The sequence below is a fragment of the Haemaphysalis longicornis genome, unplaced genomic scaffold (assembly GCF_048455015.1).
Source record: "Haemaphysalis longicornis isolate Haplotype H1 unplaced genomic scaffold, Haemaphysalis longicornis Haplotype H1 scaffold_7, whole genome shotgun sequence".
Taxonomy (NCBI): domain Eukaryota; kingdom Metazoa; phylum Arthropoda; class Arachnida; order Ixodida; family Ixodidae; genus Haemaphysalis; species Haemaphysalis longicornis.
The window spans coordinates 29,731,062-29,745,323 of record NW_027526422.1 but is presented as its reverse complement, the minus strand read 5'-3'; the positions used below and the strand labels follow the sequence as shown (position 1 = coordinate 29,745,323).

At 49.9% G+C, this 14,262-nt stretch overlaps 1 protein-coding gene across 3 annotated transcripts in view; it reads right to left on the bottom strand.

Annotated features, from left to right (window-relative positions):
- The window catches only part of LOC144145015 (Na(+)/citrate cotransporter-like), a 57,320-nt gene that overhangs the window by 5,896 nt on the left and 37,162 nt on the right, over positions 1–14,262 (bottom strand). For all 3 annotated transcript variants that reach the window (XM_077676516.1, XM_077676517.1, XM_077676518.1), the window contains 5 exons: positions 12,368–12,467; positions 10,611–10,736; positions 9,098–9,217; positions 2,218–2,295; positions 845–952 (listed from right to left, as the gene is read on the bottom strand). In XM_077676516.1, the coding sequence (XP_077532642.1) occupies positions 845–952; positions 2,218–2,295; positions 9,098–9,217; positions 10,611–10,736; positions 12,368–12,467 (532 nt within the window). The remainder of the gene's footprint in view (positions 1–844; positions 953–2,217; positions 2,296–9,097; positions 9,218–10,610; positions 10,737–12,367; positions 12,468–14,262) is intronic.

The window sequence follows — 14,262 nt, the reverse complement described above, 5'->3', positions numbered from 1 at the left end:
GCACAATGCTTTATAGAGCTTTTTTTAAGGCGTATCAGGAAGGTTACTTCTCATGCACTTACGCCTGATAAAATCAACCTTTCTGAAACATGGTATAACCGTCTCGCCTATACGTAATAATGTGCACAAAACCAGCTCTTATTGTCAATGACAACTGCGCAAAAGTACGTTGCATAATACTCAGCCATTGGCGGATCCGGAGGGGGGGTCCGGATGTCCTGACCCCACCCCCCTTCCCCTCAATTTCGGAATTTATACCCCCAAGATGACCCCTCAGGTCGTAGAAAGTCTAGTTGATGATTTTTTACTATTTGTTGTATTTCTGGTTTTCCGAAATTTTGGTGACTATCCTCCTCCTCCTCCTCCTCCTCCTCCTCCTCCTCCTCCTCCTCCTCCTCCTCCTCCTCCTCCTCCTCCTCCTCATCATCATCATCATCATCATCATCATCATCATCATCATCATCATCGTCGTCGTCGTCGTCGTCGTCGTCGTCGTCATCAATAACAACAACAACAACAATAACAACAACACGGATAGAAGCTGACCTACTCCACCCCCGCCCCCTCAGAAAAAACCTGTATCCGCCTCTGTACTCAGCAAGTTCTGAGTTGTTAGCCGTGAAAGAGTTGCAGTGACCAGCCTGTTTGTTGCGCTTGTACGCACAATTGTGCAACAATACGGGTGGGCTAGAGGAGAAATGGTACAAAAATAAGTATGCGAAACTCCGCAGCGCAGTTGCTCGCACGCGTGCAAAGTACCGAAATTTTTGAAATCAGAGATACCTGCCAGAACATCATGGTACATGGAGGAAATATCGCAGGTGCGATAACCTGGAGCACTCACTTGCCAAGCGCGAAGAACGATGACCAGCCGGTGACGACGTACGGGTCCCGGAAGAACCACAGCAGCACGATGACGAGGAAGATGGACAGCACGGCACCTTCGTGGAACCTTTCGGAAAATGCGTTAGGCTTGTAAACCATTGCATTCGTGCTATAATTGTCTGAGCTCCAAAAAAGGGCGCTCTTAAAGGGGCCGTGAAAGAAATATGCTTCAGTACCTCACCGAGATCCATTCTATCCACGAAAGATGCTTTTTAACCAAAAAAGAAACGCAAGATGCATTTAAATATTTCAAATTTCGCGCTGCAGTGTGGTGTTAAGGATAGGAGTGATGTCATATGGGCTAGTAGTGTATCAACTGCGCGTGAGCACTCAAATGATACTTTCAAACGCAACACGGCCCCACTGCAATCGCCCAGTGATGTGTCTTAGCGATGGGTTAGTTCGGTGGCCACCACTTTCACAAACAAGATTCTGTGACGTCATAGCAAAGTTGCTAGAAAGTGGCTAGGGGGTCGCCACTTGTTCGCATGTTTTCTTCAATATCGCCATTATTTTTCGAAGTTCTCGATGAAATTGGTATTATTGTTATCGAGACGGAGCAGTCTTTTCAGTTAATAAAAGTTGTATTTTGTCTTAATAGCTCCTTTTCAAATGTTGGAGGAATAGGCCTCGGAAGTGTATAGGCTGGGATGTTTATATGCGGTATATTTTTCGCAAGAAATTCTAAAAAACGAGCTCAGCTACTTTGTCTCGTAGCCAATAAATCTGTATACATTCGATCTAGACACTGTGTTTTGTTTCGTTTCCGTAGCAGCGAAACCAGTGTGCATTTTTAATTTGAAGAACACTGCTACCTTGGGTTGTGCAGAAGCTCTCCCTTCCGCTAAACAATGTAAATACGCGTAAAGACTGCTACCGGTGCTACAGTTGGCAAAGCTGTTTGCTTATATCTGGTGAAAAGTATCTTCTACGCTGAAAACCTGCCGCGGTTTGCCACGATAGAATTCGCATATAAATGACCAACAGCACTCAAACCTTTGCGCCGGTTAATTTGCGTCCCAGAATTTAATGTGTACATACGGCTCAATCGAAAAATCTGTTCCTATTTACCTCACAATTTTTACCCACTACCACTTTATTTCTTTCCAAATACCCTCCGGCTAATAAGGCGTAGCGGCTGGCGCCGCAAAGGTATGAAAAATTATGCTGCTATACGACGAACGTTGTGAAATTTTCCTATACCACAGAATATGCATAATTACGCTATAAAGTTTTAGCGCTTTCCAAGCAAAACTTAGAAACCCCATGTTCTTCTGAACAACGTCTGTGTTCTTGACTTATAAACGCAAGAAGCAGGCATGACACACTTACGATAGCGATCCCAGGTCGTTGTAACGTTTCTTGATCGCGTCGCGGACACTTTCGGGGTTAAGATGATCCCCGCGTAACCTGGAAACAACATACAATTAAAATTATGCGTTGCGCATTTACTATCACAAACTTCGGCACACAGTGATGGCTTTAGTGCTTGTGTCGATTCATCATCTGTTCGGTGTCGTGGGCCTTCGCGGGACCTTGGTCCACTTACATGCTCACTATTAACGGTCCCAGGAAATGAACGCCTGATGCATTTACAGTCCCTTGGGATTGCGGTCCCATACGGGACAAGGCGATACGTCCCTACGAACCGTCAATCTTGAGTTCGGCTGTGTACAAGCGCGGACATCGGCACTTAAAGAACCCGACGTCTTCGTCAATTAGACAAAAGACGGTAGCGGTCATTTACGCAACGCCAGTCTGGGTGCGCCTGCGAGGAATCGGCCTTGGCACGCTTCAGTCAAATCTCCTCTCATGCTCTCACACAGAAGTATGCGCAGCGTGTTCAGCGTGGCACGCTGCACAGCTACGCGACGCCCCTGGCGTTTTAATCGCGGATCCAGCGCTGCTAGGTGGGAATCCATCTTATATATACAACTAAGTCCTCACAGCAGGGAGTAGTCTGACCAGCGGCACGCGGTGAACGGTCATCTAACTCGCACCGTCTACGAGAATCGAGAACGTCCCTCACTACAGAGGGTTCAATTACTGCCATCATAGATTCCACAGAACGTCGCCATTAGGCCTATCGCAGTTGGAAGAAGAAAATAACTACAGGCTGCTGCTGTAAAAGCATGGCGCAATAAAAGAGCTCGAAATTGAAATAACGATCACCAGCAGCGAAACGGCACAAATAATTTTAGTTTTCGAGGGAGCACGATAATTATAGTAGGAGATTTTAACGCCCACCACACGGAGTGGGGATACAAGCGGGCCACGACTAAGGGTAGGAACCTGTGGCTCGACGCGCACCAGGAAGGTTTTTCCCTGGTGACAGACTCGGCGTACCCCACACGAATGGGAAATAGTGTTAGCGATGATACGACTCCGGACCTTACGTTTACCAAAAACACACGCAAAGAAGCCATGTGGCTAAACACACACGAAAATTTAGGTAGTGACCATTATATCATCACTATCACAGTGGAGACTAGGATCGCCAAGCACAATGGGAAACAACTTAGGATTTTTGACTGGGATACCTTTCACAAGATCAGGGACGCCGAGCGTGTCCATGATATAAACGATGTCCCTCTTACAAGCGACATAGACGATATTCAAGAATGGGCAGAACAACTGCACAGAGATACTAAGCAAGCCACCAAGGATATCCCGGTAGAGGCGGATCTTTACCAGGCTGATGCTAAACTCCTACACATGTGGGAGGCCAAACAAGCTTACAAAAGAGACTCCGAAAACAAAAATTAAATCGTAACTTACGACGACGTCTTGCTGCCCTCAATAGGGACATTGAAAACAACGCCAATCAACTGATGCGGCAAAACTGGTACAGTACATGCGACAGCATGGAATCCCAGATTGGTCTTGCGAAAACTTGGAATCTTCTCCGCTGCCTCATTGACCCGGAAAGTAGCAAGACCACGCAAAGGCACAACTTGAGTATTCTGCTTCACAGATTTGAACGTTCCGACAAAGAGCTAATTGAAACAATTCGACAGAAGTACATAGGGGACTGCTCCGCAGAAGTGCTCCCGCCATATTCAGGTGCCAGGAACGAAACCATGGACCACCCCCTCACGGTGCACGAAGTACGAGGTGCCATTCACAACCTGCGAACTCGCTCCGCCCCGGGTCCAGACGGCATTACAAATAAAATGCTACGGAATCTGGACAACAATTCTGTCGAGGCCTTAACCCGATACATGAACGTGTGCTGGGAACGGGGTCAAATCCCGGGCCAGTGGAAAACCGCGAAGGTAGTCATGATTCCCAAATCAGGCAAAAAGCTCCAGATAGAAAACTTAAGACCTATATCTCTTACTTCATGTGCCGGGAAACTTATGGAACACGTGATCCTCAACAGAATTAACAAATACATGGAGGAAAACGGCCTATTTCCACACACAATGATCGGTTTTCGGCCTAAACTCTCAACACAAGACGTGATGATTCGACTTAAACATGACATCATAGACGGAGCGCATTGCTCACCACTGCTATACTGGGAATTGATCTCACGAAAGCATTTGACTGCGTAAGACACACGGCCATCCTCGAAAACCTAACCAAACTGGGTCTAGGCCAAAGGACGTACGATTACGTTAGCAACTTTCTTTCGGACCGCACGGCTACGCTCAGCGTAGGGGGTATTCAATCGGATACGCTGGAACTGGGGAGCAGGGGGACGCCGCAAGGCTCTGTCCTCTCTCCGTTCCTGTTCGACGTAGCCATGATTGGCCTCCCCGAACTCCTGGATAACATTAACGGCTTGCAATACAGCCTGTATGCAGATGACGTCACGCTGTGGGTTCCCGGTGGAAGTGACGGACAGATACAAGACACACTACAAAGGGCAATAGAGGTAATAGAAACTTACGTGATCCCTCGTGGCCTGAACTGCTCTCCAGAGAAATCAGCGCTTCTACTCTATCGCCCGACTAGCAGGGGACGCCGGACAGACTCAGTACCTCCGGACATCCAGCTCTTTACATGCGGAGGCCAACGCATCCCGACAGTTTCTAGTATCTGAGTCCTGGGCCTCCGCATCCAGGCCAACGGACACAATTCAGAGACCATACTCGCTCTCGAAAAGAGCGTACACCAAACAACTCGCCTGATCTCACGAATAGCCATTCGACACCACGGGATGAAGGAACACAACCTCGTGAGATTGGTACAAGCCTTCGTCATTAGTAGAGTAACATGTGTCGCCCCATTCCTGCACCTGAAACGCGATGAAGAAGCCAAGCTAAATGCCATGATAAGGCGGGCTTATAAACAGGCCATAGGAATTCCGTTAACAGCCCCAACCGCACGGTTCGAGGCACTCGGGCTTCACAATACCCTCAGCGAGATTATCGAAGCTCAAAGGCTGTCACAGCGGGAGCGACTTATCCAGAGTCTAACCGGCAGACATATCCTCAAATCACTTGGCATTTCTCCTGCAGGGATACCTCGAGCCAAAATAGACCTACCAGCGGAAATAGGGGATCGCATGCACATACCACCGCTACCGAAAAACATGCACCCCGTACATAACCAAGAGCGGCGACAGGCCAGGGCCAAAGCCCTACACAAAAGATATGAAAAATCAGAGGACGTGGTATACGTAGACGCCGCTGATTACATTGCTCGCGACGCCATGGCCCTCGCAGTGGTCAATTTCCGTGGGGATTCAATTGCCTCATGCTCGGTCCGCACGACGGACACAGAGGTAGGTGAAGAGGCGGCCATCGCCCTGGCGATGACAGCTTCTCCAAAAATTAAATTCATTGTTAGCGACTCTAAGTCGGCTATTTTAAATTATTCGAGAGGGCGAATTTCACCCGAGGCGTCCCAAATCCTAAAAACTCGATCCCATGACGAGCGGAACGGGAAGATATACTTGATATGGGCACCGGCCCACTCGGGCCTGGCCGGAAACGAGTGTGCGCACGATGCGGCTCGAGGCTTTACCGACCGAGCTGGCATCGACACTTCTGACCCAGACGCTCACTCGCTCCGCTGGACGGGCAGAGACAGGCTTGTGTCTTACAGGAAGCTGACTACTCATTACCGGCTTGAACGAGCCCGCTACCCCCCCGCTCATCCATCCCTCAGTAAAAGGCAATCTGTGGTTTGGCGGCTTCTTCAGACGAACTCGTACCCTAACCCCGTCGCGTATAGTCATTGTTATCCTGGACAGTTTTCAGATAAATGTCGGAGATGCAAGGAACGGGCCGATCTTGCACATATATTGTAGCGCCACCATCATAATCTTCGTCAGCGCCACCATCATCATCGGTAGATGGGCCAACGGGGCACGAAGGACACGCAGCACGGAGCACCCGGTGTCGGAAGGGCCCCCTCGTTCTACGCGCCCCGTTCCGACCATGGCACAGCCAACTCACCCACAATAAACGTGGGCTCGGCCGCACCGCCTCATCGGCCGCCTACAGTTTGGTGACCCGGACGAGCGGCTTCGCCATGGCTTCGCAACGCTGCTTCCCCAGCCAGAACGCGGACGACGGCACGCGAAGAACGTTCCCCGCCCTCCCAGACCTTCCCTTGCTGATTCCGTTTGACTCCATCATAAACCACGCTGCATGGTTTGTCATCCTGGAAAGCCATTTTTATGTACATGACATCTGCTCCCCGGAAATCAGGTACCTCGTGACATTACAGAAGCTACCTGCTGACCTCATTGAGCGCATCCAGCTGCCGGCCCCCGGCCCAAGTGCATACGACGATCTGAAGGCCGCTGTCCTAAACTACTACGGTATAGGAACGCCTTTGTCTACACCACCACGCCTTCCAACGGCATCCGTGGATTACACGTCGCCGGCAGGTCGACCCTCGCCTGACCAACAAACGCGAGCCCCGACTACGACTTGTGGCACTTCCGAGTTGGCGTTTCACTTAGTCAACTCGACGCAACACCATGGCGCAGTCCCACACATTGTTGCGTCTGCTGCACAAACCCATCCAGGTGTCCACTGCTTTACCGCTAATAACTTGGAAACTTCACCGCTTTCGCCGCACGGCACGGGTGAGAAGGATCTTTCAGACCCTTCTCCTCCCCGCACACGTGAGCCCTCTCCCCCGTCACCGGTGGAACAGCTTCAAGCAGTCAACAGCAGCTCGAGATCCTCGGAAGTGCAACTGACACTGGAAGCTGATCAGACGTCCCCCGACAGTCCTGACACCCTGGCTACGATGAAGACACCGGAGAAACAATTGAGGGACAAACGTCCCAACAAACGTCGCCGAAAGAAGAATTTCTTGTACCTATGCAGTCAGACGCGCCACAAACTGGTCACCCCCCCTCCACCGATTCCCTGCTACAGAAGCGTATTCGGTATACGGTGTCACAGGCGCTCTGCTTTCCGACCCCGGATGAAACCAGCGCGACTGCACTGCACTAGAGGAACCCGACACACCGGTGGTTCGAGAGACGCTTGTCGTTGGCGCCCTCCGCTGCTCCGTCTGTCACGGCGCGTGCGCACGTTGCCCAGACGGCAACACATCCCCAGAGCTCACACGACAGCACAGTCAAGCCCGCACTCCGCTCGTCATTCTGCTGCACGACGCTTCACCTTGTCGCTGTCCTTCCAGTTACGCCTGCCGTTCGCGCCACCATCAATTGCAGCAGCCGCTTCGCATCCCGCAATGCGTCCGCGGCTGCACTCCCAGCCTCGTCCACCAGAGGTTCCCCACATCCCGGACGCTACCTCGCCGACGACCAGGACCGCGCCGTTTAGTCAACCCCTTCCACTTGACCACTGACTGCCCACGGATTCTCCTTGACTACGGGCAAATTGTACATACCTGTACATAGTGCATAGTGTATTTTCGCGCATTGGCATTTACAATCGTCATTTTACCGCGCTTCACGCTAGGGGGGGAGCCCTGTAGCGCCACCATCATCATCTTCGTCAGCGCCACCATCATCATCGGTAGATGGGCCAACGGGGCACGAAGGACACGCAGCACGGAGCACCCGGTGTCGGAAGGGCCCCCTCGTTCTACGCGCCCCGTTCCGACCATGGCACAGCCAACTCACCCACAATAAACGTGGGCTCGGCCGCACCGCCTCATCGGCCGCCTACAATATTATGGGCATGTCCTCAGGCGACTCCTCAGAGCCGCAAAATTAGCAGTAATGAGCAGTGGGAGACCGTACTGCTCAGCTCAGACCCGGCGAATCAAGTCTGGGCCGTCCAGTTAGCCGAAAACGCTGCTAGGACCCAAGGGCTCCTGGCCGACGCCTAGGGTGGAGGTCTAGCTCTCCTCCACAAACTGGACAAATAAAAGTTATTTCTCTCTCTCTCTCTTGCATGTCCCCAAACGGCCCCTAAGTAGCTAGAAATCAGGAATGGGCGTTGCACCTGGTTGCACCTATACTCGAGTACAAGTTAAGAGCGGCAATAGCTCAGGCAGCGTATTACTGCGCCGAAGCGATGGACCCGGATGTCAACGCCCGCACGCTCTTTGAAAGGAGATGGCATGCGCTAATGCATGACATCGTCTGCTTTTTTTCACGCCGTTCTTTTTGTCGTTGCTGCAGTGATTCATAAGCAGCTTAAGTCTAAGAAATTACGGAAATCACTCGTGTCACGTTCAAAATGCTCGCAGTAACGCGCTTTTTTCGCCGCGCGGAGGAACAGCCGGCAGCGGTGATGAGACCCAGGGGCAACTGCCATTGTCGTTCTTAGGTTCTAACCGAGTATTGTCCCCACTAGTGTCACTAGATAAGATACAGAGTACCGTCACCGAGGCACGCAAGTGAGCAACGGTGGTCATTTTGTTGTTTATCAGTGTTGCCAGATTGCCGCTTCTGCGGCCTCACCGCTAACTTTGACGAGGTCACTTGTAAACAACCCTGCCGAAGACGCAGCAATGCGGCATCTTCGGACACACTGCTGCTGCTGAAATGCACGAAGCGCGTTGTCTTTGATTCGCGTTCGGAACGACGCCAGTCGCGCGCAGCTGCAGAGCAGGGAGAGCATGGCTGAGACTACCACAGTTGACCGTCAGGAAACGCATAAACAACAACATGGCGGTGCCCATGAACCGTCGCAGTGTAAAGAAGTGTCACGTGATGCGAACTGACCAATGATCGCGGCGGCGGAACGGAACAATAAAATAAAAGAGTGTCGGTACTCTATAACCTTATGTAGTGATACTCGTGAAGCGCAAGGGGGCGCGTGCTCACCGTCTTGGTACAAGCTGGAAATAGAGGTAAAGCCAGGCGAACGCAGTGCACATGATCATCGTCGGCACGTTGTAGATCATCCACGTGGCAAAGCTGAGGCTGTTGGAGTTCGGGTACAACCTGCACAACATTCCGCAAAGAGGGTCCGTAGGCATCACAGGTGTGACCACTGTTAAGCACGCTTCACATGTTTGAGGCGCGCTGTTATAAACCCCTGAGAACACTGGGAACAACACTCGAATGCGCATTTTTATGGGCGGCCCCACCATTTCAGTCAAGTCGGTCGTAAAGTCGACCATCAGGCCAGTCTCAAAGTCGACCATCAAGTCAGTCGTAAACACATTGTTTATTCACTACATTAGCTTAAGGTTAGAACGTGTACTCAACGTTCTGAGTTGTGCAGTGAAAGTGAAACGTGTTCTTTCTTTTTTTTTTTTCGAGGAAACTACCTTCAAACGTGTCGTTTGTTTTGTTCACTCGTAATCGCCGACTGTGACGGCTCAGCAGTGAGCTATTTTTACCGTGTCTGAAAAGTACAAAATCGACGTTAACGACCTGCAGGGGATGTTCAATATCCTAAAGACCAAGATTGCACCCAATCACGTCGAAGACTCTTGTGACGTCACTGAGGAGGTTAGGGGCTAGCCGCGAGGGGGCGCTTGGTGTTTCATTTTAAATTGACCACGGAGTGGTTTAAAGGCTACCACAGTTCGGGTACAGACAGTGGCGCCTTCGTAACACAGGTCTGTAAGTGTACATGCCGGTGTGAATCACGGTGCGCTTTTAAAATTGTGAAATGATCGATTCCTGCACAATGCGCATCCGTTGAAATTGCTATATGCCTTTCCCACCTTCGCAACTGAGAAGTAATCTGCTACGCGCTCAATGGAGATATTCCAACTGGGCAAGCAAACATGTTTCAGAGCCAGCGCAAAAATCGATGTACATTGGTTCGTTAAAAGGCTTGGATGACAAAGCTGAGGAGCCTGCATTCCAATTCGCTGCCGTTCGAGGTCTTATCCCGGTAACGCCGAAGACAAGCTTTTCTTTTACAATCACACGAATTTATCCCTCGAGGTGACAACTCGCCGGTGCGAGTTTGTTTTATATACCCTCTAGTCACGATAAGGCCACGTAAGAACAAGAAATAATCTTGAGACAACTCCAAACACTTACCCGCATCCGACACGCCTACACGCCATCTATCCCATTCTCTAGGACCCCTCTTTTCCCATTGCCAAGCCCCAGCCATACTCTACCACATTTTCAGAGAATTCCAGCGAAACCCACGTATTCCGCCTTTTCCCAACCCCTCACGCGAGCAGTGGGAGAGTGTGGTGACCAGCTCTTGTTCCGACACGCAGCTATTGCTTGCGGAAAGGGCGAAGATGGCCGGCTGCACTAACGAAGTCTTGGACTAAAGACCTCGACCACGTACATTCTCTCATCAGCTGTTATTAAAGTTCTCCCTCCCTCCCGTTCTCGATAGGGCGAGACGCAAGATCCAACTCACTCCTCCACAAGGCCCATGAGGACGAGATTCGGAGCCGTTCCGATGACCGAGCCCGTGCCGCCAATGTTGGATGCGTAAGCGATGCCCAGCAACATCGCGTGACGGTACTTGTCGTAGTTCGAACACCTGGTGGTTAGTCATTGAGAAGAACAAAACGATCACAGTCCCGTTTATTGCGGGAATGGCGCAGTGCACCCCTCATCAAAAGCTTCTAGCCGTGCTTGTAGCACCTTGCGACGAATAAAACAGGGCGTTACTAGTGAAGGTTGCAGTGATTACAATGTTAAAAGTAAAAGCAGTGTTGTAACACTGTAAATTTCTGAAACCATTGGTCTTGTTTCTGATTATTGCAGCCAAATTTAATGATAAATCGGTGGCATGATATTTTATGGGATCAGTTGATTGGCGCACTACTAATATGCTATGCCTGCAGGAGTAGGCATATTCGCGAAAGAGAGGGCCGGACGACCTTCCATATGAATTTCGTAACAGTTGTTTCGAAGCCGCCCAAGGAACGTCGTTTTTTACAGAAAACAAAATGTATTCAAAAGGCGCACGTAAAAAGTAGTCATAACGGTACTCAAGACATGGTGCGCATACTAAATCCCATATTGTATGTAATGGCCCCGTAAAGCCCAATCTACGTGCACGAATTTTTCCCGCGAATTCGCAGCTGCGGCGCCGCTCGTCCGGCAAAACGATCTATTTCCGTTGCCCTGGCAAACTGTGAAATGTTTCGTACAGCCGAGCAAGTTTTCAGTGAACGCCGCTGCAGTGAAAACGAAAACGGTGTATTTTCGTTGTTGCCGAAGCTACAAAAATAGGTAGTTTTGCCGCACGACCGGCGCCACAGCTGCGAATTCGCAGGGAAATTAGTACTGTGCAGAAAGGGCCTTCTGAGGTCCCATTTACAGTAAACACTCGTTGTAACGAAGCCTTCGGCACAGAGAACAGGCTTCGTTATAAGCGATAATTCGTTAGAAACAGAGATACTTATCTCCCTATTCACGGCACCGAGAATAATGAAACACTCCGAATAAAGCGAAATTTCGTATAAAGCGATTTTAATTCGTTGTAAAGAGGGTTCTTCATTCATGCACCTCAAGTGCACAGGCGGGAAGCTTAAAGAATATGGAGACGACTTATTCTGCGCCCCAATCATACCGCGACCTCCTTTTTAGGTCCCCTGCCAAGGTCATTCCCCAACTTTATTTGCAAAATAAAGATCGCTCACCGGCAGACGCCGCAAATTGCTTAAAAAAACATTTACAAATAAAACAACGGGTTCATGAATAAGTAATTGCCGTGTACAACGTTCGATCCACCATTGTGGTTATCCCAGGTTGTGACACGACTTTTTGCACGTTCAACTGACAAAATCCCATTTGTTTTAATACTTCAGGCTCTGTAAAATTATCGGAGAGAAACAAAGAACGTAGCTAATACCCGAAACAGCTATTTAGAATAATTATGCTCTCTATCTGTGTTATATCTGCACAACCCCGTAACGCGTCATTGCCGTTAATTTCCTTGCATGCGAACAGCTTCACCCAAAAAGCTTCCGCTTTATTGCACTGAAAAAAACCTATTTGTCCTGGCGACATGAAGCTTTGGGTAACCTGGCCACACCTCAGTGTTCAGAGTAAATGCGACTCATTAGGCTTTGATTCGTGCTTGCCAAATGTCGTCAATTCGCCGTTACGGAATCCCCGCATATTTACGGTGCTTTGAGAACCGGGCCATGATCCAGGCTTTACCTTTCAGAACTTTCTTTAGACTGTAGCTCAAAGCTCTCCGCGCTCCCGTCCCCGTTGTCGGCAGGAAAAGCCTCGTTAGTGTAGCCGTTCTCGGGAGAACCTGCGTTTTGAGCCCCATTTTAGTAAAGGTGCATCGCTCACACACTCACAGAATAGGGTCTCTTTAGCTTACGCTTTCCGCTTACTAGTGCGCAGTGTGTTGTGCTACTTGTCTGTAATTCGAAAGCGTTTCGGGAAGCGCTTGAAACAGGAGGGAAATCAGGCGGAGTAGACTAAACGGGCGCTCGTTGTCTTCATCGCCGCATTGTCTTAGCGCTGCTCCCGTTAGGCGGCCGTACCGATTCACCCGAGCATCTGCTTTCTGAATGACTGGCCACAGAAAGTCGTGGTGTCATGGGCTGACCTCAAAACACCACGGCAGAAAATTTAGGAGCCCAGGAACAAATTAGCCTGCTTCGCCATGCCAGCCTGGTGATATATGCCCTTGGCGGATTCACACCGGGAGGGTGGGATAAGAGCGGTCGAGAAAGATAAAGATAGGGCGGTGGACAGAGTGACGTTCTTGGCAGCGACGACTCCATTGCCCGTAAGAATTCGCGGAAGCCTTGTCGGAGAGTCGGGGCGGGGCAGGCACGTGCAGTTGCCACAATGCCGCGTAACAGGGAACAGTGTAAGGTGCGAGAGATTTATACTGACGAGGTGCGATCGCACACCAAGGACGCTAGTAAGCGACGCGCCTATAAGAAACGTTGGAGGCCAGAGGAGAGTTGCCGCTCGACGTTTCCCCTACGTTCATGACGCGTGCGGTGTTTCTGTGCTTCTTTTCCTGTGACTTTTAAAAACGATAGTCTTTTATTGAGCTACTCAAACAGGAAAATTTTGATCCGTCCATCCGTCCGTCTGTCCGTCCGTCCGTCTGTCCGTCCGTCCGTCTGTCTGTCTGTCTGTCTGTCTGTCTGTCTGTCTGTCTGTCTGTCTGTCTGTCTGTCTGTCTGTCTGTCTGTCTGTCTGTCTGTCTGTCTGTGTCCGTCCGTCCGTCCGTCTGTCTGTCCCTCCAGTCAGCCGTGCGACTATGTTAAAATAAATTCTTGAGGGAGACGTTAATATAAGCAAAACATCTTCAATCTAGCAAAGCAAGAAATATTCTCCTTTTTGACAAAATTGTTCAGCAAAAAGATAATACTAGGTTTATTTGAAAAATAACGTTAATACCTCGTGTGTGCAGTGTTCTTTTAATTGCAAAATAGGTGTATACTCGATTTTTGCAAAAGCAAAATTTAAAAAACGCGTACAAAACAGTGTTTTAGCCCCAAATATCAACTGGGCTGGCCCGATCCTCCCGTTCATGGCTCAAGCGCTAAGTCGCAACAGTCCAAACAGATAGCGCCGCAGTGCGGACAGGGCAAACCCAAACTCCGGAAACCTCCAATGGGTGGACCGAGACAGAAGGGGAACAACGTGAGGGGTTGGCGGATGAGACAGGAGAGGCAGTTACGTGGCAGGGGCGACAGAATACTATAGTCTTTCAAAGACACTTCCAGCGACGCAAGCAGATGCGCGGGCATTTCCTTCTTGATTGTACTTGCTAACATAAGCAACCCTGACAACTGCCTCGACATGAAACGGAAGCGGTGGACATTGTGTCGCCTAATATGTTCTGGCTTGTCTTCTTGCCTCGGTCCTAGCCCGCGGTGCTTGGGGTATTTTCAAATCACCGTTCTTGTTTTCATTCTACACTGAAGAAATTTATTTTATAATGTCCCGTTACGTACTCTTTCATTGTTCCTCTGCAAGCGGCTCAATTATGTATCCCCCCTTTTGCGGTTGAACTATAACACATGAGCGTAGCAACTGTCACTGAGATTAGGTGATATTTATGAAACGAGGAAATCGCC